The sequence below is a fragment of the Myxine glutinosa genome, chromosome 11 (genome assembly GCF_964187855.1).
Source record: "Myxine glutinosa chromosome 11, kmMyxGlut1.1, whole genome shotgun sequence".
Classification (NCBI taxonomy): Eukaryota; Metazoa; Chordata; class Myxini; order Myxiniformes; family Myxinidae; genus Myxine; species Myxine glutinosa.
The window spans coordinates 97,601,208-97,622,804 of NC_136271.1; the positions used below are offsets into that span (position 1 = coordinate 97,601,208).

General features: G+C 44.1%; 1 protein-coding gene across 2 annotated transcripts in view; it reads left to right on the top strand.

Annotated features, from left to right (window-relative positions):
* Nucleotides 1-21,597, top strand: part of LOC137437086 (cytoplasmic dynein 1 heavy chain 1) — a 263,109-nt gene that overhangs the window by 213,295 nt on the left and 28,217 nt on the right. For both annotated transcript variants that reach the window (XM_068131446.2, XM_078786887.1), the window contains exons 70-76: nt 9,303-9,414; nt 9,736-9,796; nt 12,130-12,253; nt 12,746-12,859; nt 15,345-15,515; nt 15,610-15,827; nt 19,173-19,276. In XM_068131446.2, coding sequence (XP_067987547.2) covers nt 9,303-9,414; nt 9,736-9,796; nt 12,130-12,253; nt 12,746-12,859; nt 15,345-15,515; nt 15,610-15,827; nt 19,173-19,276 — 904 coding nt within the window. The remainder of the gene's footprint in view (nt 1-9,302; nt 9,415-9,735; nt 9,797-12,129; nt 12,254-12,745; nt 12,860-15,344; nt 15,516-15,609; nt 15,828-19,172; nt 19,277-21,597) is intronic.

Below are 21,597 nucleotides of genomic sequence, written 5' to 3' on the forward strand. Positions count from 1 at the left end.
ACCTCTAAACATTCCTAAACCAATATCCCATTAAAAAATCCCATTAAAATCCCATATTTTGTCACCCTTTGCATTGTTGAAAGCAATTAATTCCATAACTTAATATTACCTCAATTTATATATACTAGGGCGTGCCCGCACGTACGTGCTCGCCCGTACGTGCTTGCAAAAAACATGCGTGCAAACAACAACAACAAAACTTTGAAACCACGTGGCAGTAACGACCACAGAACCCCCCCTTCTATTTACATGCAATGGTTTGGTCCATTCGCAAAGCCAAAGCGAACGACCACAGAACCCCCCTTCTATTTACATGCAATGGTTCGGTCCATCCGCAGAGCCAAAGCGAACGACCACAGAACCCCCCTTCTATTTACATGCAATGGTTCGGTCCATCCGCAGAGCCAAAGCGAACGACCACAGAACCCCCCTTCTATTTACATGCAATGGTTCGGTCCATCCGCAGAGCCAAAGCGAACGGCCCGCGAGCACGGCGACCACACCCTGGGACCCACCCGTCCGATTAATTTCAAACCTTGAAAAGGCACATCCTCGGGTCCCCACCAATATACCTGGCAAGTTTCAAGTATATCGGACCGGTAGTTGTTGAGAAACAGCGGTCGCATACAGACAGACCGACACACACACCGAGATTACTGGAATTATAGATAGATAAAAATCCGATCTCATTAAAACCTTCAGACAAACCACTAGCATATATTATTCCTAGGACTAAAATCACCAGGACCATTATCAAACATTTATCAAAATATTAGGACCATCATCAAACCAATGAATGACTCAATCCTTTAATGACTCCATCCAAACCCAGACATTTTGAGTTCCGTAACTTTAATACTTCAAATTTTCCATTCCTTCCCTTCCTGATCCTTCGATGTAGGGATGGGTTCTTTTTAGGATCATGTTGCATCGAGCATTATTTTCCAAACAGTGTGACTATTAAGCCCACGCCAAAACCTCTGACATCCCACCATTAACACCTATTTTAAGCGTGCCGAATCAGTAAGCATCACCCCTTCTATGAGCCTCGACCAGAGGGTGGTTGTTACCCACAAATTTAGGTTGAGGTTGTTGACGAGTCGTTGACAACAGCCCGGATCCGATTGTTCAAAGTTTGAACTGAATCGGTCAGGATAAATTTTGCTAGCTGAACAGCTAGCAACGAAACGTCACCCGGTGACCTGGGTCTTCACCAAAATCCAATCATTTCGTCGTGCCACTCATGCTATTTATCTGGCAAATTTCGTCAAAAAAAAAACAACAACACTGGTTCCGTGTCAGAATGGACATGAGGGACAATGAGGGACAGTGAGGGAGTGTTTTTTTTTTTTGTTTTTTTTGTTTTTATCCAATCTCCATCTTTCACAGTAATTCTGGACCGGCATGAGGTGGGATTGTCTGTCATGAATTTATTTGTTGATCGAACGAGTTTTAATTTGTCTAAATCCGACCAGTCGTTCCCAAGATATAAGCCTTTTTGTCGCAATACCATAATCAGGATAAATTTGGAACAGCCCTTAAACTAACACCAAGCAGATCAATTTTTATATTTAGGTTGAGGTTTCACACAAACTGGTTAACTAAATAATACAGAATTATTATTATTATTATATCTCCGCCTTGGTGACCAGTTTATGTTTTGTATCCCACTGATAGGCCGGATCTGGATTCGGACCTGAACCAAAATGCAATCATTTCGTCGTGTAGTGATGGACCTGGACAAAATTTGATGCAATTTTTTTTTTTCATCGCCATCTTTCATCATAATTCTGGACCGGCATGAGGGGGGGTTGTCTGTCATGAATTTATAGGCATGGCGGGAAAACTGAAAAAAAATTATTTATTTAAAACGGGTGTACACGATTGTACACGTGTACGGACGGACCTTACCGAACCGGCAAACAAGTCGCTTCATGCACATCAGTGGTGCGTTTCTTCGTGGCGCGTGTCAGAAGAATTACACAGCGCAGGAAAAATACGTATTTACAGAAATCGTTAAAAAAAAAACTCGGATAATCGCTAAAATCGTTGTGGCCGGTGTACCATATTGGAAATATATATATATATAAATATAATTCCGTTTCCCGGTTCCCTGTCGCTCGCCGAGCGCCGAGCAAGTCAAGTGCTTCGAACAAGTGCAAAAAAAAAAGTAGTACTTTATACGTGTGCGGATGGGTAAACGAGTGTACCGGCCTTGCACGTCCTGGAAGCAAGCGGTCGCAAGGTGCACACTTGCTCCGTTTGCTTCCAGGTCACAGTAAGGCCCTTTAATAACCAGCGCAAAAATACGTATTTACAGAAATCATTTAGAAAAAAACGAATAAATTGCTACAGTCGTTTATCGAAATCCCATTCGTGATGGCTCACGCCACCTATATCGCGGCATCGGTGCGCAAAGAAGCCCCAGACCACCTGCTCCCCCATGTATGTACACATAACTTCCAAGTTCGTAAATCATATTGGACTAAACAAGACACACTCACCTTTTACTTGCTTGTACAATTGATTTCAGCGGTGCCTCCATATTGTGGTAGAATTTCGTGTATGACTCACAGGACTCCAATGACCGGACTCAGGTTTACAAAAGGTCTGGTTTATTATTCACTTCATTCCATTTACCAAATAATACCGCATTATTCAATGGCTGAGATTAACTCTTTTCCATGGTCCTTTTCGTTCGGCTGATATTCTTCCGCAGCGCCGTACTCGTTCATTCCATCGTTCCGTCGGGCAGGGCTTCTGAGGACAAGTCTACTTTACTCAACGTTTGCTCTCGTTTATATCGCCCAAACTGGACTTAATCTCCTCTCCGCTAATGTCCCGAGGTCATGCATCGCACCGAGTCCTGGCATCAGCTCGCTCCCCTCCTGCTGTGATTTCCATTTACACAGCAGGGGGGGGGGTGCTCTAGCCTGGGGCCTTGACCAGGTGTTTCAAGAGATTACATTGTTCATACACATTCTGACACTCATTTACAAACTCGTCTTTAACAGAGTTTGCATGTAAAATGTATCTGCTTTGTTACCAGGTTAATTAATAAGTTACCAGGGCCAATCAATATGTTACACTGAGTTACACTTCCACACGTCCATGTAATGAACTTTCCTCCCCGGACTAACCGTGAACTCCACATTCCTTAAGGCGTCCATGTAGGGAATACTCAGCTGGGCCTCCCGAAAAAGTGCTATCGAGAGGTTTAAATTTGGGGGCTTTGGTCACCACCTCTTAACCGTCATTCAAGAGAAACTAGAAATGGTTGACGCTTGGTCCAGAGGGAATTAATCTCGGGGATTGTGTAAAATTTTGTTGCTTTATTTTTAAGTGATAACTGTGCCCGGGGGGAACTGATGATTTGGGGGGGGTGAGTTATCTGGTTTGGTTATCCAAGTTGGCCGGCAAAGAAAGTTTTCGCTGGGTTCAAACTTTCTTTCTTGAAGGGGGGGAGTGTTATGGATTTATGTGAATTGATGTGAATTACTATTCAGGTCTTTGCTTATTAATGTGTAGTCGATTAAAGGTTGTTGTGATTAAAGGGTCAGGAGCCCTTCTGGGAAAAAGGAGACCGGAAACGGAAGAAGAAAAGACACGAGGTCCGGCAGAAGTGGCGATCTTCTTCCTCTTCCTCGCCGAGCTCCGACGCGAGCGGTATCGATATTGAGCAGCGTGGGGGACGCTGCATGTGAAAGCCCGTCTGGCGAAAGGAGTTACCTGCGCGGGGTAATTACCCCTTTACACGTCAAGTTGCCGTGGGTTCGTGCACGGAACCAAGCGTCCGGCACAGTTCGCCTCACCGTCTACAAGGACGCGTACGGGTCGCACCTTGGCCTCGCGCGCTGGGCAAGCCGCGCGTTGCTTTGCCCGCTTTGCTTGGCAAGGAGGTGTGCGCTGCAGCCGTTGTTCCCGGTACGTGACGTACACGTTTGGGAGCACGTCAGCCAGGGGTTCGTTCAACCGCCCGTGTGCGGAGAAGCCGACCTACACCTTGGTCTGGAGGGGCCCAGAGACATTGTGAGGGACAGTGACCAAAAGGGGTCGTGAGTGGGGAAAGGGGACACATATATAAGATGGCCATCTTTGTAATATTGATTGTTGATTGTTGATGGTTGTTGATTGCTCGGGGAATATATCATTGATTATTCCGGATCCTTGGTGTGGGGTTTCTTATTGACTGGAATTCATATTGATTGCGTTACGAAAGCGCATAAATAATAGATCTTTCTGGCGGAGTTCCTCTCACGGTCCGGGGGTCACCGAGACCAGGTAGTCACCGGGAGGACCACGTAACAGAATATATATATGTATATATATATATATATATATATATATATGTTTATGGGGGGATTAGAAGTGATGGAACTTTATAGATATAGCTGTAGAGTAATATGGTCCATGTGTGACTGTGTGAGTGTGAAGCCAATCTTGATGTAAGGAAGTAGGGACCTGTCAGCTTAAGGATTGTCTGTTTGATTGTGTGCCATATAGAGGATAGTGCTTGTAATAAATAGCTCGAATGAAGTTATTTAACTGTGTGTAAAACCTCTTGTAACCATCTGCCGGGTGCACCGGGTCACATCTCTGTAGAGCAGAGTAGAACAAGGAAGAAAAGCAATGGGACTCTGCCAGGCAATGAGAAAAGGAGGTGGAGCTCCTGAAGGGGGTGGAGCCCAATGCATGGAAGTATGGAGGGTTGTCAAGGGAAATAAAGGGAGGAGCTGAAAAAGGTACAAGGGGATTGTGTGAGTTTTGAGGAGAACGGGGAGAAGCCTGGAGGAGCGGGAATGGTTCGGAGGAGAGCTCGCTGTTTGTGATGAGAACTGAGAGAGGCCTGAGATTGGAGTGTGTTAAGAAGGTGGAGACCCTCAAGGAGGTCATCCTGCCTGGCTTCCTTGTCCCTGGTGCTGTTCTCATCTGCTACCCCCCCCCCCCCTCCCTTTGCCTGTTTGTCATCCTGCCCATCTCCTCATTACCTGCTCCGCACCCATCCTCCCCTTCCCTGCTGCCACCAGAGATAAGACCTCTTGCTGAGGAAATTTGCTTTGCTTTGGAAAGCAAATCCAACGGAAGGAAATCTCATTTCCTTTCACAAAGCCCGAAATAAGTGTGTGTCCACCCTCAGGAGAGCCAGGAAACAATATCTCTCCGTTCTCAGGACCAATCTCTCTTATCTGTCTCCCTCTTCCAAATCCTGGTGGCGTCTGGTCAAATCTGTTTCTGGTGTTTGTTCCCCCTCCATCCCCTCCCTCACCTCAAATGGCCACACGGCTGACTCCGCACGTGAAAAAGCTGAATGCCTCAACTCTGTGTTTGCCTCTAAATCTTGTGTCCCAAACCCATCCCTCTCTGTACCCACCATACCCAGTCGTACCCAGCTGCTCCTGGACTCTGTGTCCTTTCCTCCTGACAAGGTGGAAAAGTTTCTGTCAACCCTCGACTCGGATTCTGCAACTGGACCTGACGGCATCAGCCCACGGGTCCTAAAATCCTGTTCTTCTGCTCTTTCACTCCCTCTCTCTCTGTTCTCTTCACCCTCTCTTTTGCTCAAGGTCATCTTCCATCTGCTTGGAAATCTGCCAACATCATCGCTTTGCACAAAAAAAGGTGCAAAAACAGATCCCAGAAACTACAGACCAATCAGCCTTCTCCCAATTATCAGCAAAGTCATGGAATCCATCATTGCTTCAGATATGAAATCTTTCCTCTTCTCCAATGGCTTGATCTCTGATCATCAATTTGGTTTCAGACCTGGACACTCTACTCTGGACATGCTGCTTCTGCTTTCACAACAATGGATGGAGGTCCTCAATGCCAAACAGGAAATTAGAGCAGTCTCCCTTGACATATCACGTGCCTTCGATACGGTCTGGCACCCCGCTCTGCTCACCAAACTCTCCTCTTTTGGCATCCATGGAAATCTCCACGCATGGCTGGCGGACTTTCTCTCTAGTCATAGTCAACGTGTGACCCTGAATGGGTTTCTCTCATCTCCTCTTCCTGTTCAGGCTGGAGTTCCCCAAGGCAGTGTTCTGGGCCCTGTGCTTTTTCTGGTCTTCATCAATGATCTCTCTGACTCTCTTGAAAATCCTCTCTATCTCTTTGCTGATGACTCTACTCTCTGTCGCTCCATTCGTCATCCCTCAGATCGGCAGTCTGCAGCCTCCTCACTCTCTGCAGACCTGGACAAAATCACAGACTGGGCAAACAAGTGGAACATGTCTTTCAATCCTGACAAATCTCACACTCTTACGATGTCTCTCCGAAAAGACCGACTGGACAACCCTCCCATCCACTTTCTGAATAATCCTCTCCAAGAAGTTCTGTCACTCAAGCTTTTGGGTCTCACTATCTGCCATGATCTTTCCTGGGAAAACCACATTTCAAATCTGGCCTCCAAAGCCAGTCGCCGACTGGGCATCCTCCGTCGTGCGAAGTCCTTCCTTGGCACACCTGAGCTCCTCACCACATACAAGGCTTTCATCCGCAGCTCAATGGAATACTGCTCTCCCCTCTGGGCTGGTGCTCCTGCCTCACACCTAGCTCGTCTTTACGCTGTTGAAACCAAAGCATTCAGAATCATTGGAATCTCCCGCGATGAAGCTAACTCCAAGGGCCTCTCACTCACTCACCGCCGGCAGGTTGGTGGTCTTTCCGTCTTCTACCGACTCCTCTCTGGCCTTGCCCCCCCAGCTCTCTCTGGGCTCTGTCCCGCAAATATTCCTACAGGTCGCACAAGATCTGCCTGCAACCCTCTTATGGTTAAACTGCCAAAATCAAGACTCTCTGCTCACCTTCACTCCTTCAATCCTCTTTTCTCCCGCCTCTGGAACAAACTCCCTCACTCTCTTCAATCCCACTCCACCCTCCAGGTCTTTAAAACAGCTGTTCACCACCATCTCTTATCTTCCCCCATCCAAAACCTTGACCTTTTCTACCCCCGCTAATTTCACCCCAATTCCACTTTTTTGAAATACCAACTTCTGTCCTGGAAGTCCTTGGTGTCCTTGTGTTTTATACTTCTCCCTCCCTCCCCCTCCCCCCTTCCCATGCCTCCTCCCCCCAAGCCCTCCCTTCCACACATCTCCCTGCTCTCAAATGTTGTGTTTGTGTGCTTCCCCTTCTCTCCCCATCTTGTCTTCTGCTCCCTCTTTTTATATATTTTGTTTGTCTGGTTGATTTGTTTGTGAAGTAAATGTTAGCTCTTTCACGAGCCTCGATTCAGTATACAAAAAAAAAAAAAAAAGTCCTGCTGCCATCTGTGACTGTGACTGGAAAGAGGTGCCTTGGTTTTTATGGGACTTATTTTACCTCTTTGTTTTACCTCTGTAAGTGTATATAGTTGTTATTGAATTTATTTTCTCCTGCTTTTGTTGTTTGGGAATAAACCCGTTATGGTTTTATAAGAGCTATAAGGTTCTTGTGAATCTTCACAGCCCGTGCGCGCGAGCATAATATCGCCATCATTCAGAACGTCCAAAATGCCAAAATCAAGACTCTGTGCTCACCTTCACTCGTTCATTCCTCTTTTCTCCCACCCCTGGGATAAACTTCCTCACCCTCTTCAATCCTACTCCTCCCTCCAGGTATTTAAAACAGCTGTTCACCACCATCTCTTATCTTCCCCCATCCAAAACCTTGATCTTTTCTACCCCCGGTAATACCCCCCAAATCCACCTCTTTCAATCTCCGACTTCATTCCTGAAATTCCTAGTAGTGGCAATTTGTTTCATACCGTGTATCCCTTCCCTCCCCCCTCCTTTACCCTTCCCCCACTGCCCCCAGCCCTCTCCGTTCCACAGGTCTCCTGATGTCCCTTTTTCTCTACAGTTGTGCTTGTGTGCTTCCCTTTCTCTTCCCATCTTGTCTCCCCCTCCTTTTATTGTTTTGTGTCCGTTTTTGCTTTTTGTGTTTTATGTGCTAATGTGTGTTTAATGTACTAGCTCTTACACAAGCCTCAATCTTGTATACAAAAAACAAAACAAACAAGAAGGAGCAATCAGAGATTGCAGACCCTCGCCAGGATATGTTTTCAGTGTTTTTAAGGCTTTTGTGTTAAAACAAATATGGCGGCCGAACCACGTGACGGATGATGTCATCATTTTTTTTTTTTCTCCACCAATTTATCCCTAGATTATGCTCAAGAAATTTCATCTTGATCGGAAGAAGTTTTGTACTTGTCGAATTATGACTTCATAATGGAGGCACCTATGACATCACCATTAACATATTTTATTCCCCATGGAGAGTTCTTTACAATGAGCCATGTCTCAATTTTTTCTATTCAGCACTTTCGGAGATATAGAGGTGCAAAGTTTTTTGGTTTTTCCAATATGTCGGCCGAACCACGTGACCTATGATGTCATAATTATCACTGAAACATTATACAGGAGGAGGTGCACCTATGCTGAAAATTTCCTGTCAATCGGACCAACGGTTGCATAGAAAATCATATTTATTCTGTGCGGATAAACAAACACAAATAAACAGACAGACAGACAAACAGACAAACAGACAGACAAACCAACAAACAAACGGACTTAAATGCAATACCCTCTCCTCAGGCGATTGTAAAAAAAAAAGTCTCTACAGGAATTAATACTGATTGGTACATTGCGGGATTTTAACCTGCAGCGCAACGTGCTCGACGTTAGTTGAGCCATTGACGCAACAATATATGTATACAGTATATATCATTTGAAATTAGCAGTAATTAGATGATACATATCACCTCAATTTTAATCTGTAATTATGAATGGGATTAATCGTGATGCAAACTTAATCATCTTGATTTTTAAACTCACAACTGCTCTTGTTTTATTATTTTGTGAAGGTGACATTGGGTGGTCAACACCTTTTCATAGGCAGTGTTTTGATGTCTGTCCCAAGTTGTCCTCAGAGCATTAAAAAATCAACAACAAAGTGTGGACTGGTAAGACTATCTAAGGTGGGGGATCTAGATGATCCCCTTTTCTGAAGATCATTAGTGAGCCAGCTGGTTTTTTTGAGAATATCATAGTTACATCGTAGATTCTCATAAAAGTAGTCCAGGTACAGGAGTTTAGAATCCAAATCCTTAATAGTGCATCTGAAGCCCTATTTGAACCCACAACTTGTGGGGTCTTCACCACCAGACCATCATAATAATCAAGATGGAAACACCTAACCTTTTACATTAATCTTGTCCATCTTTCTTCACGTACAAAATCATGGTGATCTTAAACCTTAACTCAAATTCATTATCATCAGCTGATTCCTCTTTCTTTACCTACTGCCAATTGTCTTGCCAGGTAAAGCCAGGTACCCCTGTGCTGATGTGTTCGGTGCCAGGATATGATGCCAGTGGACGTGTTGAAGATTTAGCAGCTGAAGAAAACAAGCAACTTGCTTCCATCGCTATTGGTGGGACAGATCACACTCACCTTACTGCGAGCACTCAACACACCATGCATGCACCTGTTTACCTTCTCTGATTGTAAACTCCATCATGCTATCATTTACCTCCTCAAAATGATAACACTTTATCTACAAGAGCCCTCACCTTCCATATTCACCCTGATAATCCTCAGTGTTCAGGAACTTTAAAGCCTTTTGTTGACTCTTCATCTAAATATTACAATAATCTTGTTTCATCTTGAAGAAGCTCGCTCACAAATTTGACCTTGAAGGAGTTCAGAAATGCCCTTTTGGTGACTTCCTCATTGCCCCCAATCCTGTTTTAAGGTTCCGCCGAAGGATTCAGCCAAGCAGAGAAGGCTATAAATTCAGCTGTGAAGACGGGAAGGTAATGAGACATAAATGGTGGAAGCAAAGTATCCACTTCAGATATTTATACTATCACAAAACAGTTATAAAAATCTATCTGTACACACTTGTTGACATTGTAAAGCAATTGCACTGATGGTGTAGCCCAGGACCCGGTCAGCTTCTCCACCCGAGTACAAGCGGCCAGGTTGGTGTTTCACATGGAGCAGACACATTGGTTCAATGCACCATCCCTCGGTTGCTAAGGGCGCCAGGGGAATTATTGTTTTTGGTCGTCTGTCCGTGCATTCTTCTATCTGTCCGTGCATGTTTCCGTCTGTGTGTATATGCTTCCGTCCATCCGTGTATGCATCTATCCATCCGTGCATTCGTCCGTCCGTGCATATGTCTGTCCGTCCGTGCATTCGTCTGTCCGTGCATATATCCATCCATCCGTGCATGTTACTGTTCAACCGTGCATGCATATTACTATACGTGCATGCGTCGTTACTGCCCGTCCATGCATACATACATACATACATCCGTCCGTCCATCCATGCATGCATTTGTCCGTCCATGAATTATGGCTGTCCGTGCATGTGATCGTCTGTCCATGCATGCATGCGTCCGTCCATGCATTATGGCTGTCCGTGCATGTGATCGTCCGTCCATGCATTATAGCTGTCCGTGCATGTGATCGTCTGTCCATGCATCCGTCCGTCCATGCATGCATGCGCCCGTCCATGCATTATGGCTGTCCGTGCATGTGATCGTCCGTCCATGCATCCGTCCGTCCATGCATGCGTCCGTCCATGCATTATGGCTGTCCGTGCATGTGATCGTCCATGATGGTGACCACTATATTTTGTGAACCACTGAAGGGATTCTTAACAAACCTTGTATAAAGGTGATATATATATATATTATATGCTGCAAATGCATTTATGTGTCTTATGCCTCACTTCATCCAAGCACCACACTCACCTATTGGAACCTTCCTCCATTTTCGTTGCATCACTCTATCCTGTTACATTTGTACTATCTACACTCACCTGATCTCTCTGCGGATTGAATATTAAAACGAAATCATTAAATTAATTAACCCAGCAAAACACAATTAATGAAGGAACATTTCCCTTGATAGGCTGATGTGCTCAACCAGCCATAAATAAAACAACTTCACATGAGGGTCTTGGTGGAGGAGAGTGGTGGCTCTCTGGAACAAACAAAAAAGTCGGGTCTCCAATCCAGTAGGGTATTTGATGCTTGTTACTTGCAAAATCGAAGATTTCTCAAGTATATTGGTCGGGTGCGTTCGTGGTTCTGTCTGTCTGTTTGTCTGTCTGTTTGTTTGTCTGTTTGTTTGTCTGTTTGTCACCGGCCTACAGGTCACAATTCTAAACCGATCGTCACGAAACTTTACCAAGTTGTATAGGTCGTCCTAATTGAGAAGCCTATTGATTTTGAGGTCAAAGGTCATCTGGAGGTCAAATTTCTAAAATCGCCATTTTAAATCCGATTGACTTGAAAATTGAACAGCATTTGTATATCAAGTAACTAAATTGGGAAATGGACTATTTTTGAGGTCAAAAGGTCAAAGGTCAACTCAAGGTCAAATGTTTAAAATCATCAATTTTCATCTAAGAAGCCATCAATTCTCAACCGATTGACTTGAAAATTGAACAGCATTTGCATATCGAGTCACTAAATAGGGTAACCAACTATTTTTGAGGTCAAAAGGTCAAAGGTCAACTCGATGTCAACCTTCCAAAATCATTTTTCATCTGAAAAATCGTCACTTTTCTTCCTATTGACCCGAGCTTTGATCAAGATTGTCAATTTTAATCTTGATGAATTGGACAATTTGCTGTATCAATGGAATTTTTTTTGGGGGGGAGAGTTTGGGGGCCACGTATTTTGCAAGTATCGTGCTCTGCATGACGTAATCTTGTTTATTCTTTTATTTTCTTTATTTTTTAAAGCTTGCCTCCTAATTGCCAAGAAATGTTTTGAGCTCAACAGAATGTTCTTAAAGTTAATTATATTCGATTCCCCAAGGAGTGCCAAGCACCCCATAAGTTTGTTTTGTTAATTTTGGGTAATCAAACCTTGGAGCCCCTACAAAGTCGACTCCTATAGCCGCATGCTCACTCTCAACAGTCTAGTTTACAGTATTTACCTATTTCGATGGAAACCACATCCAGTGCGAGAAAAAATATTTTAAAATCTAAAACTGCCAAGAGAAGCAAGTTCTTTTTCAGTATATGTACTTTCGGGCCAAGGTGAGTAAAAAATCAGAATGATGGTATAAACACAGGATTTGCATCCACATCCAAATAGCCAAATGGTTCACATTGTGCATCTGCTGGCCAGGTGGGTGGTGCTCAAGAATGGACACCTAGCACCAGGCTGGCTCATTCAGCTGGAGAAGAAGCTGCACTCATTGCAGCCTCATGCTGCCTTCCGCCTCTTCCTCACCATGGAAATCACCCCCAAGGCAAGTGCAATTTTCGAGTGATGTTGTTGCATCCCTTGTGGTTTAATAACTCTGGGTAAATAACTTAGTTAAGGATTTCTATGAAGAATTTGCTCTAATATTTGCATCATCACTCAGGTGTTACTATATGCCGCTGCTGCAGGTTCCGCGTGTAGATCATGGAATCCATTTATAATTTAGCCAGGTGCACACACTGTCCAACGGTTTTTGGAATTCACCGTAGAGTCTTTAACGTGAACAAGCGCGTGCTCGCAAATGGGACGGCAAATTAAAAATAGGACACCGATGTCTGCTCTAAAGAACAGCTCGCTCCATGCCAACCTGCACAGCACCAGGATAGCAATTTGTAGTTTCACCTGTACCGTTGCACATCTTTCTCGGACTCCTTCGAGAGCATGATACCACTGAGCTATTGTGTCATCCAGTGTGGCAAGAAATGACAGTTGCCAAGTGATGATTGTGTGTTGTATCGGACGTCATGACATCATACAGGTGCCGGTGAACCTGCTGCGTGCTGGAAGGATTTTTGTGTTTGAGCCGCCGCCAGGTGTCAAGGCTAACATGCAGCGCACTTTCAGCACCATCCCTGTATCCAGGATGTGCCGGGTACAGTGAGCATCATTGGGATTTTCTGATAGTTATTATTCATGCTGCTGGAAGTCTGTTCTATCCATTTCTTCCTTTGTTATATATGAATGTGATGTAAACGTGATCTTGTCTTTTTATCATTCGGTAAAATGCCAGAGGCATAGAAAAGGCCCCTTTATGTAAAGGTATGTGCCATGTGGCAAAGTATAGAAAAGAAGGGACATTCCATAACTTGTAGAAAATGCCAAATCATACAAAATAAGGGGCATTCAAAAAATTTCGTGTGCATGCTGAACTACCCTTGTGTTCTTAGGAGGAACAAAGTAATGCTCTAGAAAAGTTCATTTTTGTTTATGTTTGGACTATTTGTTTGGACTAAACAAAAATGTTTGGCATTTTCTACAAGTTATGGAAAGTCCCTTCTTTTCTATACTTTGCCACATGGCACATATCCTTATATAAAGGGGCCTTTTCTCTGCCTCTGGCATTTTACCCAATAATGTCCCTTCTTTTCTATACTTTGCTACATGGCACATCCCATATAAAGGGGCCTTTTCTATGCCCCTGGCATTTTTCACAAGATACATTTTAAATACAAACAAAATGCATTTGTTCATCATACAAGACTTTATTCAAGATGATATAAAAGACTTGAAAAAGTAAGGGGAAAGAATATTCCACCCAGATGGGATTCGAACATACACTCCCCAGCTTAGGAGTCTGATGCTTTATCCATTAGGCCATTGAGCCAGAACATTTGATTTGGGTAATAACATTTTGAAGAGTGATAAAGTGTGTATATATTTTTTGTATTTATTTATAGATATATATACATACATATATATATATATATATATATATATATATATATATATATATATATATATATATATATATATATATATATATATATATACATTGATATATATATTGATATATATATTGATATATATATTGATATATATATTGATATATATATTGATATATATATTGATATATATATTGATATATATATTGATATATATATTGATATATATATTGATATATATATTGATATATATTTAATTTTAAAATAAAAACTATAGCACTTAGGTGGAATTTGTATCGAAAGCCATTAACTAGACCTATTGGCCGATGTATATTCCAAGTTTCAGCTAGTTTCAATGTAAAGCCCTTGAGATATGAGCACCAACACATTTTGGGTGGACGGACGGACAGAAACCAATGTGATTTTGAGGGTTTTCTAAATAAAACCCATGAATGTTGAAACGGACGTTACTGAAATTTGGAACATATTACCTCAATGTACAAAACATTAACTTCTGACATTTGCAGCCAATTTCGTCCAGTAGAAGCCGGGAAACGTATTTTCAGTCCCCATATTAAAGCTGCATACAGAGAAATGATCCCTTATATAAAGAGAGGTGCGCTTTGCGCCTCCCTTTGATTTTTTCACAGGCCATTTTGATTAGGTACTATATGTAGTGTAATAATTTTAAAGGAATTTATATTTATAAAATGATAACCAATGCTCATAATCACATATTTCCTGCTTTAATGCACGTCCTGAATATCAAGATGGCGGTAGGTGAGATAACAAAGATAGTGGAAGAGTAAATAACTACAACGGCACTTGGTAGAGCGCATACCTCCGCCTGGCTGAACAATTTACATTTTGATCAGCCTGACCTGGATCCATACCTGCACCAAAATCTAATCGGCTTGTTCTTGTCACCTACACAACTCATCCACCAAATTTAGTCGTAACTCATCCACAACTTTTTGAGATATCGTGTTATATATCTTTTTTTTTGCCCCATCTCTCAATGGTGAAGATTCACTTAAAATTATTGGATTCAGGTCCATGTCCAGATCTTCACCAAAATCTAATAATTTCTTATGCATGTGTAATTCAGCCATTAGCTGCCAGACATGCTTTTTATAAACCATTTTTGATTTGATTTGATTTGATTTCCTCTTTCTCACATACCAAACATTTCCACAAAATTTCGTCCAATACATCCACAACTTTTTGAGATACTCTGTTTCCAAACAAACAAACAAACAAACAAACAAACAAACAAATAGTGGAAGTTCTACCTTAATTCATAACATTGCATAAGTTTACCTTATTTTCCAAGTTCTTCTTCATCGCTGAAGCCGTGGCCAACATGACTGATTTTCTGACTGACCAACATGACTATCTGAGGCATGCCTGCACATTTTTCAGTCAAAAATATTTTTCATACGATCTTTTCATCGCTTTGCTCTCTGGATGCTGCTATTCATCATTAGCCTCGCTCGTTCCCAAAGGGATGGAAGAAGCTATTGTAATCCGCACGCAGATCTACTTTAATATAGATTGGTCATTTTCAGATCTACTGTAATCTATACACCTTGGCAGGCTCTGCATTATTAAATGCTCTGTTTTCTTTCTTTCTGCAATCCTTCCTTCCCACCACTTCCTTTCTCGCTCCTTTCCAATTCCTTCGACTGCCTTAAGGCTCCAAGTGAGCGTGCCCGCCTGTATTTTCTGCTCGCTTGGTTCCACGCCGTAGTCCAGGAGAGGTTGCGATATGCTCCCCTTGGTTGGGCTAAGCGCTATGAATTTGGCGAGTCAGACCTACGTTCGGCCTGTGACACCATTGATACCTGGCTCGACGAGGCATCCAAGGTAAGTAGAAAAGCCAGTCGTAAAGAAAGTATTAAAAGCATTTGGGAATAAAAAAAGTCCTAAAGTCTGAACTTGAGGAATCCTCTACCTACAGGGTCGGCAGAACATATCACCAGATAAGGTTCCTTGGGCCGCGCTAAAAACTCTCATGTCACAATCTATCTACGGAGGCCGTATTGACAATGAATTTGACCAGCGCCTGCTCAACACCTTCCTGGAGCGCTTGTTCACTCCGAAAAGCTTCGACCCTGACTTCCCTCTTGTGCCAGCGACAGATGGAGCTTCACGTATTCTTATGCCCGACGGAATCAGGTAATAATGTTGAAAAGTAACAATAAAAGTCCTCAAGGAAATGCAGGGCGAGAGTATTTTATTAATTACATGTTTTAGAAGTAGAGTGTACCTTGGGGCCACTGCTGGATGCAGTGAGGGATTTGGAAATGTAAATTTGTGTGATCGATCCTACCCTGGCATTGTTGCCGAGCCAAGGTTACATGAATGAAGAATATGAAGGGAAGGTGTCCCACCAGCTTAGTTCAAAAATTGACCTTAATTGTCAAATTAATTGAAATTAATTAAAATTTTCTTGATTAATTAAAAATTGTCAAAAACTGACCTGCTAATTCCCTGTGGAAACACAAGCCAACCCCAGCTGTCCATGGTACAGATTGGAAGGAACCAGGCTAACTAGACTAACCAGACTAACGAGGAACCAGGCTAACGAGACTAACCAGACTAACAAGGAACCAGGCTAACGAGACTAATGAGGAACCAGGCTAACGAGACTAACGAGACTAACGAGGAACCAGGCTAACGAGACTATCCAGACTAACGAGCAACCAGGCTAACGAGACTAATCAGACTAACGAGGAACCAGGCTAACGAGACTAACCAGACTAACGAGACTAACCAGGCTAACCAGACTAACAAGTAACCAAGCTAACGAGACTAACCAGACTAACAAGGAACCAGGCTAATGAGACTAACCAGACTAATGAGGAACCAGGCTAACGAGACAAACCAGACTAATGAGGAACCAGGCTAACGAGACTAACCAGACTAATGAGGAACCAGGCTAACGAGACTAACCAGACTAACGAGGAACCAGGCTAACGAGACTAACCAGACATGAGGAACCAGGCTAACGAGACTAACCAGACTTACGAGGAACCAGGCTAACGAGACTAACCAGACTTACGAGGAACCAGGCTAACGAGACTAACCAGACTTACGAGGAACCAGGCTAACGAGACTAACCAGACTTACGAGGAACCAGGCTAACGCGACTAACCAGACTTACAAGGAACCAGGCTAACGAGACTAACCAGACTAACGAGACTAACCAGACTAACGAGGAACCAGGCTAACGAGACTAACCAGACTAACGAGGAACCAGGCTAATGAGACTAACCAGACAAACAAGGAACCAGGCTAACGAGACTAACCAGACTTACGAGGAACCAGGCTAACAAGACTAACCAGACTTACGAGGAACCAGGCTAACGAGACTAACCTGACTAACAAGGAACCAGGCTAACGAGACTAACCAGACTAACAAGGAACCAGGCTAACGAGACTAACCAGACGAACAAGACTAACCAGACTTACGAGGAACCAGGCAAACGAGACTAACCAGACTTACGAGGAACCAGGCTAACGAGACTAACCAGACTAACGAGGAACCAAGCTAACGAGACTAACCAGCCGAACAAGGAACCAGGCTAACGAGACTAACCAGACTTACGAGGAACCAGGCTAACGAGACTAACCAGACTTATGAGGAACCAGGCTAACGAGACTAACCAGGCTAACGAGACTAACGAGACTAACCAGACTAACGAGGAACCAGACCTTGTCCCCCTGGATGAACACCCTCCAGGCCTCTCTGGGTAAAACCAGGGTGTGTCAGCATGCCCTCCTTTAAACATCTGGATGAAGGTAGCATCCAAAAACTCTTGACTAACCGATACTTTTGAGCGATAGGGAACTGCCACTCAAGCCAGACACCTACTCTGAAGAATGGAGTTATCCAGGGATCTGTTCTGGCTCGTGCTCTCTTCAGCCTTCACACGTCTGACGTCCCACAATCCTCTGGTGCAAAGCTCACATCTTTCATGCCAGCAAAACCTTCGAGGACATTGAGCAGACCCTCTTCGAGGATTTCTAAGCGATGCACACCACCTACCTCCAATGGCGGCTCTGGTCCAAGGTGCAGAAGACCATGTTCTCAGCCTTCCCCATTCACAACAGAGAAGTGGGCAGACAGCTAGAGATACAATTACAAAAATGGAATCCCCTTCCCTTTTTCCAAAACCCCCATCTACGTAGAGGTAAACCTAGATAGGCATTTCTCCTTTCATCAAGACGTGGAGAGTGTATCAGGGGAAATAGCAACCAGAGTCAGCCTGCTTTGAGGACTTTGTTGTCCTGACTAGGGAGGTGCCTTCTCAAACCTACGAACATCGAAGCTGGCACTAGTCTGTGCTCCTGCAGAGTTCTGTGTATCTGTCTGGGGCCGAAGCGTGCATATCAAGAAAGTGGACGCAAAGCTAAACTCAGCTCTGAGTTGTCAGCCACTGTCTCCGACCTACAACAGCTCATCATCTTTCTTACCTTGCTGGTAATTCACCACACAATCTCAGACTTGATGCTGCAATGAAAGCTGCGTACATGACCCCAACCCCTCCCCACAGCAAAATCTCTGAGGAAATTACTTGGAAATTATCTTCTGAAGATAAACAGTGCTTTATCCGGATCAACAATCGACAGGGAAGACATCAATGGCTCCTCAATGAGTGGAGATGGACTTAGCCCATGTGCAGATAACAACACCTGGTAGCTGTCTCCACCCATGCAGCTTTCTTCAAGCTGCCACAGGAAGAACGGTGCCACCTCAACCACCTGAGGACAGGGGTCGGCCGCTTTAACACCTGCATGCATCCCCAGGGCCACACAGACTCAGCCAGTTGTGACTGTGGAGAAATTGAAACTGCAGACCACCTGGTGGAGGAGTGTCCCATCTACCACCTTTATGGATGCTTAAATTATCTCCTTCAATTAACCACCCAGGTCAACAACTGGCTGATAACAGTGCGGTTCATATTTTTATGTTCACACAAACCACACTGAAGAGGATTAAGAAGATGGCTGCCCCACCTGCCGGCTCTACTTGTGCAGGCTTAGGGAGCCAGCCAGGAAACAAATAAAATGAGAGAAATGGACAGGTTCAATGTACCTTGGGGTTCAATGTACCTGTACAACCTCTAAACCCTCCTTCGACTTATGGACTCGTCAAAAGGATACCAATCTTGAAAGGTGCGTCCTGTCTCATTGGAACGTTTCCATATCAATTTTACGATATTATATTCTCCATCCCAAATTTACATAAACTATAAAATTAATTTCACGAAACCTCGTGAAGTCCTCTTCCCTCAACATATATCGTCTCTACGTTAAGGATCTTGATGACCTTTTGTCTATCATTCTCACCAAAACGGAAAAAATAGAGACTACACAGCTCAATTAATCAAAAAAGTTGCATCATCAATTTGCAATAAAACAACTTAATTATTCCCCAAAAATTACTTAGAGGTACGGAGGCAATGGCTGTGAATGTGACTGATATCTTGTAGTTGTTGTTGTTGTTTTACATCACAGGCGTGAAGAGTTCGTGCAGTGGGTGGAGCAGCTCCCTGACACCCAAGTTCCAGCCTGGTTGGGCCTGCCAAACAATGCCGAGGAAGTGTTGCTCACCACTCAAGGTGAGCAGAGATTGAATAAAAAAACATCACAACACGTCTGGAGTATTTTGCGTTGTCGCCACTCGCTCACTGTGCCAGGTTAGTAACATCACAACACATCTGGAGTATTTCGCTTTGTCGCCACTAGCTTACTGTGCGAGGTTAGTAACGTCACGACACATCTGGAGTATTTCGCTTTGTCACCACTAGCTCGTCTGTGCCAGGTTAGTAACGTCAAGACATGTCTGGAGTATTTCGCTTTGTCGCCACGAGCTCACTGTGCCAAGTTAGTAACGTCACGACACGTCTGGAGTGTTTCGCTTTGTCGCCACGAGCTCACTGTGCCAAGTTAGTAACGTCACAACACGTCTCGAGTATTTCGCTTTGTCGCCACTAGCTCACTGTGCCAGGTTCGTAACATCACAACACGTCTGGAGTATTTCGCTTTGTCGCCACGAGCTCACTGTGCCAAGTTAGTAACGTCATAACACGTCTGGAGTATTTCGCTTTGTCGCCACTTGCTCACTGTGCCAGGTTAGTAACGTCACGACACGTCTGGAGTATTTCGCTTTGTCGCCACGAGCTCACTGTGCCAGGTTCGTAACATCACAACATGTCTGGAGTATTTTGCGTTGTCGCCACGAGCTCACTGTGCCAGGTTAGTAACATCACAACACGTCTGGAGTATTTTACTTTGTCGCCACTTGCTCACTGTGCCAGGTTGGTAACATCACAACACGTCTGGAGTATTTCGCTTTGTCACCACTAGCTCACTGTGCCAGATTAGTCACATCACAACACGTCTGGAGTATTTCGCTTTGTCGCCACTAGCTCACTATGCCAAGTTTGTAACATCACAACACGTCTGGAGTATTTCGCTTTGTCACCACTATGTCACTGTGCCAGGTTATTAACGTCATGACACGTCTGGAGTATTTTGCGTTGTCACCACCAGCTCACTGTTCCAGGTTAGTAACATCACAACATGTCTGGAGTATTTCGCTTTGTCGCCACTTGCTCACTGTGCCAGGTTAGTAACGTCACGACACGTCTGGAGTATTTCGCTTTGTCGCCACTAGCTCACTGTGCCAAGTTTGGAACATCACAACACGTCTGGAGTATTTCGCTTTGTCACCACTATCTCACTGCGCCAGGTTATTAACGTCATGACACGTCTGGAGTATTTTGCGTTGTCGCCACCAGCTCACTGTGCCAGGTTAGTAACATCACAACACGTCTGGAGTATTTCACTTTGTCGCCACTATCTCACTGTGCCAGGGTAGTAACATCACAACACGTCTGGAGTATTTCGCTTTGTCACCACTAGCCCATCTGTGCCAGGTTAGTAACATCACAACACGTCTGGAGTATTTTGCTTTGTCGCCACTATCTCACTGCACCAGGTTAGTAACATCACAACACGTCTGGAGTATTTCGCTTTGTCGCCACTTGCTCACTGTGCCAGGTTAGTAACATCACAACACGTCTGGAGTATTTCGCTTTGTCGCCACTTGCTCACTGTGCCAGGTTAGTAACATCACAACACGTCTGGAGTATTTCGCTTTGTCGCCACTATCTCACTGTGCCAGGTTAGTAAGATCACAACACGTCTGGAGTATTTCGCTTTGTCACCACTAGCCCATCTGTGCCAGGTTAGTAACATCACAACACGTCTGGAGTATTTTGCTTTGTCGCCACTATCTCACTGCACCAGGTTAGTAACATCACAACACGTCTGGAGTATTTCGCTTTGTCGCCACTTGCTCACTGTGCCAGGTTAGTAACATCACAACACGTCTGGAGTATTTCGCTTTGTCGCCACTATCTCACTGTGCCAGGTTAGTAAGATCACAACACGTCTGGAGTATTTTGCTTTGTTGCCACGAGCTCACTGTGCCAGGTTCGTAACATCAAAACACGTCTGGAGTATTTCGCTTTGTCACCACTATCTCACTGTGCCAGGTTAGTAACGTCACGACACGTCTGGAGTATTTCGCTTTGTCGCCACTTGCCCACTGTGCCAGGTTAGTAACATCACAACACGCCTGGAGTATTTCGCTTTGTCACCACTATCTCACTGTGCCAGGTTAGTAACGTCACAACACGTCTGGAGTATTTCGGTTTGCCGCCACTTGCTCACTGTGCCAGGTTAGTAAGATCACAACACGTCTGGAGTATTTCGCTTTGTCGCCACTATCTCACTGTGCCAGGTTCGTAACATCACAACACGTCTGGAGTATTTCGGTTTGCCGCCACTTGCTCACTGTGCCAGGTTAGTAAGATCACAACACGTCTGGAGTATTTCGCTTTGTTGCCACGAGCTCACTGTGCCAGGTTAGTAA